Source organism: Hibiscus syriacus, unplaced genomic scaffold, assembly GCF_006381635.1.
Source record: "Hibiscus syriacus cultivar Baekdansim isolate YM2019G1 unplaced genomic scaffold, ASM638163v2 tig00111621_pilon, whole genome shotgun sequence".
NCBI lineage: Eukaryota > Viridiplantae > Streptophyta > Magnoliopsida > Malvales > Malvaceae > Hibiscus > Hibiscus syriacus.
Window position 1 is genome coordinate 397192 of NW_024063138.1, and position 11247 is coordinate 408438.

An 11247-nucleotide genomic window follows, 5' to 3' on the forward strand; every position below is an offset into this window, starting at 1 on the left:
TGGGTATGTTATGTTATGCAAATTTCTACTATTGTGATAAAATTAATTTTCTCGAAATTAATTTTGTCAATATTAATATCTTTTTGGTGATAAAATAAATAATCGTAGCATTATATTAAAAAAAGATATATAATTATGACAAAAGTTAAAATCGTCATAATAATTTGTCACAATTAACAAACATATGTAACATATGGTGACAAAATAAATTTTATTATTAATTTTTGTCACAAATGTTTCTCTACAATTTTTTGATGTCAAATTGAAGGAATATAGTGACAACGTTTGTAACTAAAAGTTTTAGTAACTATGATAAAAAAATTTATCATAACAAATAATGGAATTTAGATTTGTTGTGACAAATTTTGTTTGTAATTATATATTTTAATTATAGTGACAAAATGTATAGTCACAAATGATTATCTCCAATTTTTGGTAAAAAAACAAAATCATATAGTGACATGTTTTGTAACTATAAACTATAATTATTGTTACAAAAAAATTGTAACAATAAATAATGAGATTCAAGTTTTTAGTAAAAAAAAATGTTTGTCGTTATATGTTTTAATTATAGTGACAAAATATATTGTTACAAAGATTTTCCTCCATATTTTTTGTGCCAAAAAAGTCATAAAGTGACAAATTTTGTAACTATAAGTGTTAATAATTATTACAAAAAACATTGTCACAAAAATAATGATATTCACGTTTTTGTGACAAATTATATTTGTAGTTTTATATTTTAACTATAGTAATAGCATATATTAATTATCATAACTATTTTCTCCACTTCTTTGTTTCAAAAGTTATATTAAGAATTTTTATAATTATAATTTATAGTTATTTTTATAGAAAAAATTATCATATCAAATAATAAAATTCAAGTTTTTTGTAATAAACTATTTTTGTACTTATATATTTTAATCATTATGAAAAATTATACTATCAAAACCATTTCTCTCTATTTTTAATGTCAAAATGTTATATAGTAATAAAATATATTGTCATAAAGATTTTCCTCCATATTTTTTTGCACCAGAAAAATCATATAGTAACAATTTTTATAACTATAAGTGTTTATAATTATTACAAAAAACATTGTCACAAAAATAATGGTATTTACATTTTTGTGAGAAATTATACTTGTAGTTATAAATTTTAATTATAGTGATAACATATATTGTGATAAATATTTTCTCCATTTTTTTTGTTTCAAAAAGCTATATTGATAAGTTTTGTAATAACAAAATATATTATCAAAATGTTTTCATTTATTTTTTACGAAGTTAGTTTCAAATAAAAGATAATAACAAAATATATTATCAAAATGTTTTCATTTATTTTTTACGAAGTTAGTTTCAAATAAAAGATAATAACAAAATATATTATCAAAATAGTGAAAATGAAAATTAAATTTCTAAAAAATTGAACAATATATATTAATCAAAGTAGGACAAATTTCCTATTATTTTTTTACATTAAGTTTAGGTGAAGTTTACTTCCGTCAATCATATTATATTCACTACAAAGCTCTTTTTAGTTGTATAACTACTTTTTAATATTTTTTATTACACAGTTTCATAATGGTTAATGATATAAATCATTGATTAAAGGGTCACATTAATTTTTTTCTAAATTCGAGGGTCATATTAAATGCAACAATAATTCAATGGCCAAATTTATCTTTTCACAAAAGTACAAGAGCCTTATATATCTTTTTGTTGAAAATTAAACTAAATTAAAAAAATAAAATAAATATTAATCGGGTATCGATGACCTGAAAATAATGGTACCGAGTTTTATAGTTACTCGACTTACAGGTACTCGCATATTACGGCTAAGACATGGACCACGTTTTTGACACTTGAAAATCTCAAATACTTAAAAAAGTGAGTATATAAATATAAACACTCCTAATTAATAATACAAATGATAAAAAATCATGTATTTAATAAAATTATGGAGTTGTTTTTATTAATGAGAAATAAATGTATTTTTATATAAATTTACTGAAATGTTATTATGTTCAACTCTAATTATTTTATTTCAACCCTACGTACCATTTTGGATGAAAGCTAGATGCTTTAAGTTTAATGGCTTGTTGGAGTTACCCAATTAACAAGAAAGTAAACACAAATCAAAGAGAAAGTAATTGGGCCTCTCCGAAGAAGAAGATGAAGAAAACAAATGAAGCCTATAAATGGCAGGCACCTCATTTTTTCAAATCTTCCATTAGTCCCCATACAAAACAAGCGTTCGAGAAAAAACTGGGGGAGGAAAGGTCCATCGTTCTAGTAGGGGTTTTCAGTGGAAGAAGAAGAAACCCTTTTTTCAGATTAGTCTCTTTCAACAGCTTTAAGTTCTAATACCAAAAACAATCATAACCCATGCATGCCCAAGTTCTCGTTCTCGTTCTGAGTAAGTTTCTTTTCTTTTGATGCATTTTTTAAATCCTTTATATTCAATTTGTTCCTAAAAATAACATTGAAATAAGCAGAGGATTCGTTGAAGCGGGAGTCTGGGACTAAGGTTCACCATGCTAATATCTAAGCCTCCAAGGTAATCCTTTTCTTTCATTGTTTTTTTTAATTATTCTGTTTTACTTACTCTGTATTAATCTAGAGTGTGATTGCTGAATAAGCTGCTTAAATTTTGAAAGAATGTAAACCCAGTTTTTGTTGCTGAGTTCTGATCTGAGGACTTTATATATATCTAAGAAGGCAGGATTCAACATGCTTTGGGTCTTCGATATGATTTCCATTTGTTGTTGTCTGTTCAATGCTCACTGAAAAAAATTACTTTACAGGCTATTGATGACATTATTTGAACAACATTGGGTCCTCGATCCATGTTGAAAATACTCCTTGATGCTGCTGGAGGTAATCCTTTTTACTTCAATTTACATTTCCGGTGCAGATGTTTTGGAATTAACAAAAACATTTTATTACCCTTCAAATACGCTTTTGTTAAACTGGTATAAGTATTGTTGTATGGTTTTGATTTCTACCAGGTATTGTCGTTACTAATGATGGAAATTCCAACCTACGTGAGTTAGATATAGCACACCCAGCAGCAATGGCATGATATTCCACCATGCATCTCTATTTGATTTGCTTTTAGCATGTGAATGCCTCCCCCACCCCCACCCCACAAAAAAAAAAAATTGTCTTATTTTCTTTCAGTCTTATCTTTTTTGTTGGTCATGGCGGTCAATGATTGAATTCAGCCATACGCAAGATGAAGAAATTGGAGATGGAACGACATCTGTCATTGTTCTTGGTAGATTTTTTTTATGCAGCAGAATGTTGTTTATGTGCTTTGATACTTTTGCATATATTAGTTTATTTTTCAATTATATTCTCATCTATAAGATCTTTTTTTGTGAACTAATAAACTTTTCAAAAGCTCAATGGATTTTTTATTTCTTAGCTCAATTGGTATTCAATTTCCTTTAGTACTTATATTTGGTGTACTCTGTGGTGCAGCTGGTGAGTTGCTTCATGTCGCAGAAGCCTTTATTGAAAAAAATTATCATCCTACGGCTTTGTCGAGGTAATGCAACTTAGAACTGATGCTAGATTCTTAATATCTGCTTTTGAAACATTACTTAGCATTTGATTATGAACTATTTGTTGGGGAAATCGGGTTATTTCCCACACGAACGTAGTTTCAAAATTGACCTAAAATGTCAAGATCAAAACCACCAAAGGTTGCACAGCAGATAAACCTGTCAAACTATTGAATATTGAAACACAATGGAAAAAACCGAATAAAAACAATAAAGGAGAGAACACACCAAATTTACGAGGTTCGACGAGAATATCGTCTACTCTTCGGACATCACACCGGATGATAACTTCACTATATCGCCAATATTACAACAAATGGAATTCTTTAGAATTCCAAAAGTTGGAGAATGAAGAATACAAGAGGAAGAGAGAACTTGTTTTTAGGATAATTTCTAATGAAATACTTAGGCCTATTTATAGTTGAGTTTTAAGGACTAAACTTATAAATAACCTAATATTTTAGGGATTAAACATGAAAAATAAGTTGGCCACCTACCAAAGAATTTTCCAATGTGTACAAGTCAGCCACCAAATATGAAATTCCCATGTTCAAAGTTTGGTCACTAACCAAGATGAAATTTCTAATAAGTTGACTACCAACCAAGATGAAATTTCCAACTTGCCAACTTAATTTCAAGCCAAATCTAACAAAACTCCACCTTGGCTTGAAATTACCAAGCCTACTCAACTTCTTCAACTCCCCAAATTTGTAGTGCCTCTAATTGCGCTCACAAGCGCCACACACCCGAAGGTGTTCATACTTTCAGGACGTTAATCAAGTTCAAACAATGATTGAACTTGATTACTGTTACCACCTTGGTTATCATATCTGCAGGATTTTCTGATGTCGCAATTTTCTGAAGTAGAATCATTCCTTCTTTAAAGATCTCCCGCACAAAGTGATACCTCACGTCGATATGCTTAGTCCTTGAATGGTAGACTTGATTTTTCGCTAAGTGAATAGCGCTCTGACTGTCACAATAGAGACTAATGTGACTTTGAATAACTCCCAAGTCTTCCATCAAACCGTTAAGCCAAATTGCTTCCTTTACAACCTCTAAAACTGCCATGTATTCTGCCTCTGTAGTAGACAAGGCCACCGTAGATTGCAATGTAGACTTCCAACTTACTGGGGCTTCAGCAAGAGTAAACAAATACCCAGTAGTTGATCGACGCTTATCCAAATCACCAGCATAATAGGAATCAACATATCCAACCACACACTGACCAAGTGCTTCATCCTGTTCAAAAACTAAACCAACATCCACGGTTTGTTGGAGATACCGTAGAATCCATTTTACAACTTGCCAATGTCCTTCTCCAGGATCATGCATGTACCTGCTCAAAACTCCAACTGCTTGTGAAATGTCAGGACGCGTACACACCATTACATACATCAAGCTCCCAACTGCATTAGCATATGGAACTTTTGCCATATACTCTCGTGCTTCGTTAGTTTTAGAAAATAATTGAGAACTAAGTTTCAAATGAGAAGCTAGTGGGATACTTACATGTTTGGTATTTTCATTCATGCCAAAACATTGTAATACCTTTCTCAGATACTGCTTCTGTGTTAAACAAAGTTTCCCTCTCTGTCTATCTCTACTTATCTCCATACCAAGAATCTTATTGGCCTCATCTATATCTTTCATCTCATACTCTTGATTCAACTGAGCCTTTAATTTGTCTATCTCCTTTTGACTCTTTGAAGAGATCAACATATCGTCAACGTACAAGAGAAGATAAATGAAAGATCCATCTTTGAGCTTTTGCAAATACACACAATGATCATATTTGCTTCTAGTGTACTTTTTCCTCCTCATAAAGCTATCAAATCGCTTGTACCACTACCTCGAAGATTGCTTCAATCCATATAGCGAATTGTTCAGCTTACAAACCCATTTCTCACAACCACCATCTTTGTATCCTTCTGGCTGAGTCATATAGATCTCATCTTCTAAATCACCGTGCAAGAAAGCCGTCTTTACATCAAGTTGAGCTAGCTCTAAATTCAACTGTGCTACCAAGGTCAACAATATTCTAATGGAGGAATGCTTCACAACAGGGGAAAATACTTCATTGTAGTCAATCCCCTCCTTTTGAGCGAGCCTTTAGCTACCAACCGTGCCTTGTAGCGAACATCTTTCTTGCTATGAGATCCATCTTTCTTTGCAAATACCCACTTGCATCCAATTGCTCTTTTACCTTTCGGTAATTGAGCCAGTTTCCAAATGTTGTTCTTTTGGAGAGATTGCATTTCTTCATCCATGGCACTTTTCCACTTATCACTTTCCAAGCTTTGTATTGCTTCTTGGTAAGTGATAGGGATATCATCATCAACAACTGGAAGAGTATAGGCCACCATATCAACAAATCGAGCAGGTTTACGAATTTCTCTTTTTGGCCTTGTAACTGCAAGTGGTTCTGGTGTCTCCAATGATTCTTGGGTTTGAACCTCTTCATCTTCTGATTTTTCTATTGGAGTTGAAGAATCAACTGCATCAGCTTTTGGGATCATCATCTGCTGAAACTCTACCTGTTTTGGAGTATGCTCCACCTGCTGCGGAGTACTACTTGTCTGGACAACTTCATTTGTTACCTTCTTTATTAGGGCAGATTCATCAAAGGTAACATCTCTGCTACAAATTATCTTCTTGGTGTCTAAACACCAAAGGCGAAATCCCTTCACTCCATGGGTGATTCCCATAAAGAAAACATTATTTGCTCTCGGATCAAGCTTGGATTCTTTCACATGATAATAAACAGTGGATCCAAATACATGTAAGGAATCATAATCAGTAGCAGGTTTTCTAGACCATACCTCCAATGGTGTTTTTCCTCCTATCGCTGATGACGGCAGAGGATTGATGAGATAACCAGCATATGTCACAGCCCAGCCCAAAATGTCTTGCCTAACCCAGCATTAGACAACATACATCGAACTTTCTCCAATAGTGTTCGATTCATACACTCTGCCACCCCATTTTGTTGTGGTGTATTTCTAACAGTGAAGTGTCGAACAATACCATACTCATGGCAAACATCAAAGAATGAGTCACTTTTATATTCCCCTCCATTGTATGTTCTAAAATGTTTGATCTTTCTACCAGTTTGGTTCTCGATCATATTTTTCCATTTCAGAAAAATTCGAAGCACTTCATCTTTAGACTTCATTGAATACACCCAAACTCTTCTGGAAAAGTCATCTACAAAAGTTACAAAATAATGGTTTCCTTCCAAAGATGATTTCTTTGAAGGACATCTGAGTGAATATAATCCAAAATACCTTTTGTATTATGTATAGTGGTGCCAAACTTCACTCTCTTCTGCTTTCCCATAACACAATGCTCGCAAAAGTTCAATTTGGAAGCCTTTGCACCTTTCAACAATCCTTTATTTGCCAGAATTTTCAAGGATTTCTCTCCAGCATGTCCCAACCGCATATGCCACTACTGGGTTGCGTCCAAATCATCACCTCCGGAAGTTGCTGCAACTGCTCTAATAATTGTACTACCTTGGTAGTAATACAAATTATTTTTCTTGATGCCCTTCATCATCACAAGTGCGCCATATGTGATTTTTAAAATTCCATCTCTCATAGTGACTACTGAGCCTTTGGATTCCAAGGCTCCAACGAGATGAGATTTTTCTTCAAACTAGGCACGTATCGGACATCCGTCAGAACTCTGGTTGATCCATCTTGATTCTTCAATCGAATTGAACCTATCCCAACAGTTTTACAGGCATTGTCATTGCCCATATAAACAACTCCTGTATTTAGTCTACTAAATCGGAGAACCACTCCCGATTAGGGGACATATGATAGGTGCAACCCGAATCTAATATCCATTCATCTGAATGGAATGTTGTTGATGAAGCAACCAATGATATGTCAGAGTCATTTTCATCATGCTCTGCAACACATACATCTGGAGCAGGTTTTTCTTTCTTCTTCAGCTTTGGACAATCTTTCTTCCAATGACCTTTCTCATGACAAAAGGCACATTCATCTTTTCCTAGTCTGGACTTCAACTTTGATCTCCCTCTCCACTTTGACTTTTGACTTTTTGAGCGATCTCTTGCCATCATGGCCTCCGCTGCTTCGTACTTGCTCTCCTTCTTAGTTTTCTTCATGAGCTCATAACTATACAAAGCAACAGTTACATCTTTAAGGGTAACATTATCCTTACCATGAAGTAACGTTGTCTCAAGGTGCTCAAATTCATCTGGAAGAGATGACAACAACATCAAGGCCAAATCTTCATCTTTGAAGGTTTTATCCATGCCTAATAAGTCTGCCACTAACTCATTGAACGCAGTGATATGTTCATTCATACTGGTGCCTGGTTGATAATTAAATCTGAACAATCTTTTCTTCATGTGGAGACGATTCTGAGAGCTTTTCTTTAGGAATTTTTTCTCCAATACTTTCCACATCTTACTTGCAGAAGTCTCGTTCTTGTAGCCATACTTCTGCTCCCTGGAAAGACAAGATCGAATCGTGCTGCACGCCAAACAATTGATTGTTCCCCATTCTTTCTCCTCCATATATTCGAGTTTTTCTTCCTTAATGGCGATGTCTAGACCTTGTTGGAATAAAGCGTCTAACACCTCACCTTGCCACATGCCAAAATGATCGGATCCATCGAACAACTCCATCGAGAAATTTGCATTTGACATCATCCTCCTCACCGGTCCGGATGAAGAGCTTGATGTCTCAACTGATCCGTATTTTGGCATTTTAATTCCAACGAACAATATTAAATAGCACGAACTGTATCTTTTCAGCAACGGAACCACCAGGATAACCTCAACCGAAGCTCTGATGCCAATTATTGGGGAAATCGAGTTATTTCCCACACGAACGTAATTTCAAAATTGACCTAAAATGTCAAGATCAAAACCACCAAAGGTTGCACAGCGGATAAACTTGTCAAACTATTGAATATTGAAACACAATGGAAAAAACCGAATAAAAACAATAAAGGAGAGAACACACCAAATTTACGAGGTTCGACGAAAATATCGTTTACTCCTCGGGCACCACATCGGATGATAACTTCACTATATCGCCAATATTACAACAAATGGAATTCTTTAGAATTCCCAAAGTGGGAGAATGAATATTACAAGAGGAAGAGAGAACTTGTTTTTAGGATAATTTCTAATGAAATACTTAGGCCTATTTATAGTTGAGTTTTAAGGACTAAACTTATAAATAATCTAATATTTTAGGGATTAAACATGAAAAATAAGTTGGCCACCTACCAAAGAATTTTCCAATGTATACAAGTTAGCCACTAAATATGAAATTCCCATGTTCAAAGTTTTACCACCAACCAAGATGAAATTTCTAATAAGTTGGCCACCAACCAAGATGAAATTTTAAGCTTGCCAACTTAATTTCAAACCAAATCTAACACCATTTCATTTGCAGCATACAATAAGGCTTTGGAGGATGCTATTGCTGTGCTTGACAAGATTGCAATGACTATTGATGTGAAACACCGTATGTTTCTCCTGGGAAGTTTTTATAATCATAAAAGAATTTTTTAATCTTTTATCCCCTTTTATTTGCATCTTTATCATCTTTGGATCATCATATTGTTGCTTTTATATTTGAATGGCAGGTTCAATGGTGTTGGGACTTGTGAAGAGCTGTATAGGAACAAAGTTCACTAGCCAATTTGGGGATCTGATTGCCGTGAGTGTTCTTTTTAATCAAAACTTGTTTTTATGTGAACTTTTATTATAGATTCATTAGCTTATGCCATTGAACTGGCATGGTAGTTACCTTTACTGTTTTTCCTTTTTGCAAATGACATGTTAGAACATAGAATAGTCATCTGACCATTTGAGCATTTGATTGTTTGGCAGTTTGCTCATATTTGAATATGAATAGAACTGGTTCCTCATCTTTAGTTTCAAATAATTAATATTACACCAATCAGCATTCAGCAAGCATTAGGGGAAAGACATTTGAAATATGTCTACATGCTTTGGGTATTTGAATATATGAGATAGTTGTCTGTTGTGTCTATGTATTGGGCCATATTTTACTAAAATATTTAGACTCTTGCATTTGGATGAAAAACGTACAGAAATAGTACACTCGGACTTTTTTTTTTGGTTCAGTTTGTGTATCATGTTTTCACATGACCCAGCAATCTCCCATTGTTGTCTCAGTACACTTTCTTCGTGTTGGTGTTTGGTCTGGCTCGCATGAAAGACCAAGATTGTATAATTAGTGCCCATGTCAGACATGTTTAACACACCGAAATTCATATTGTATTGACATGGGAACGGTGCCAATATCTTGTTTATTCTACTAGCCGAAAATACAAAGTTTGTTCCTATTTATAACAAATATTAATTTCTCATCATAAAAAATTGTGACAAGTAATATTCTTTCACAATAACAAATTACAACAAAATAATTTAGTCACAATAATATGTTAAATTTAATCAAAGTAAACAGTTATGTCAAATTTATTTCGTCCCAATATTTTGTCAAAATAAAAAATTATGACAAATTAATTTAATCAAAATAACAATTTATAACAAATATTAATTTCTCATTATAAAAAATTGTGACAAATAATATTCTTTCATAATAATAAATTGTAACAAAATTATTTAGTCACAGTAAAAAAGTTATAAAAAAATATTTAGTGTCGAAATAAAAGTAATGAGAAAATAAATTTTGTTTCAATATGTCTTTTTGTCACGAAAATCTTTTTTGTTTTATGTTATAATTTAATTGTGATGAAATTTACTTTTTGTGATAAAATAATTATTTTATTTTAACAAATATTTTGTCTCTGTAAGTTATATTTAGTGACGAAATAGCAACTGCGACAAAATAATTTTTGTTGCCTTATGTATTTTTGTCACAAAAATCCTTTATATTTGATGTTTAAATATAAGTTAGTTATAACAAAATGTATTTCTCGTGACGAAATGATTAATTGATTGTGACAAATATTTTATTGCGATAAGTTAATAATAATAATGGAATTTCATTATTACAATAAATATTATACTATGGTCATGAACACAAATTTTGTCACAATATACTTTACACGACAAGAGTGTTCTAGCAAACATGGTAACAAATAAAATTGGTCAGAATAAATATATCGTGACAAATTTAGTACTTTTAGTGATAAATAATTTTGTTGAAACAATCTAAATTTCTTGTAGTAGATTGCCATGGGACCCGAACCCGATGGATTTCGACCCCACCCGACTCGATCGAGTCGAGTCGAGTTTTTTTAAAATTTGGGTTCGGGTTTAGGTATGGTGTTTTTTTAAAGGTGGTGTTTGGGTCGGGTCGAATTCGGTTTTAGGGTGAAAAATACTCGACCCGACCTGAAAAAATTATAATTTTACGTTATATATTTATGAATAATTACAACAATACCCCTCTATATATTATTATTTTTAATTAAATCATTGTTTTAATTGAATAAAAATAATATTTGTTATTATTTCGGGTTGGGTCAGGTTCGAATTTTATCTCAAAAAGTCAGGTCGGGTGGAGGGTATATATTTTTTGGGTCAGGCCGGGTCAGGTCAGGTGAAGGATGTAAAATTTTTGGGTCAGGTCGGGTTTGTCGAAACATGACCCATGCCCATCCCTATATGCGAGGTATAGAGGGAGATGATGTTTATGTCT

At 32.8% G+C, this 11247-nt stretch overlaps 1 protein-coding gene across 2 annotated transcripts; it reads left to right on the forward strand.

The window, feature by feature from the left end:
• Positions 1-2726: 2726 nt before the first annotated feature.
• On the forward strand, positions 2727-9502 carry LOC120165998 (T-complex protein 1 subunit gamma-like). Of its 2 annotated transcripts, XM_039175414.1 has the most exons (4): positions 2727-2879; positions 3011-3279; positions 9007-9078; positions 9200-9502. In XM_039175414.1, exons 2-4 carry the CDS (start codon positions 3081-3083, stop codon positions 9322-9324), a joined length of 396 nt encoding a protein of 131 aa, XP_039031345.1. In that variant the 5' UTR covers positions 2727-2879; positions 3011-3080; the 3' UTR covers positions 9325-9502. The 2 variants fall into 2 exon arrangements, with proteins under 2 accessions (XP_039031345.1, XP_039031346.1); XM_039175415.1 differs by lacking the exons at positions 2727-2879; positions 3011-3279 and adding an exon at positions 3479-3552.
• Positions 9503-11247: the final 1745 nt, after the last annotated feature.

What these genes read in the sequence shown, in the direction of transcription:
- LOC120165998 (XM_039175414.1), top strand. Translation starts at nt 3,081, where the DNA reads ATGATATTCCACCATGCATCTCTATTTGATTTGCTTTTAGCATGTGAA. An exon ending in GACATCTGTCATTGTTCTTG is followed by an intron (nt 3,280 to 9,006) that starts GTAGATTTTTTT and finishes TTTCATTTGCAG; the next exon opens with CATACAATAAGGCTTTGGAG. An exon ending in GACTATTGATGTGAAACACC is followed by an intron (nt 9,079 to 9,199) that starts GTATGTTTCTCC and finishes TTTGAATGGCAG; the next exon opens with GTTCAATGGTGTTGGGACTT.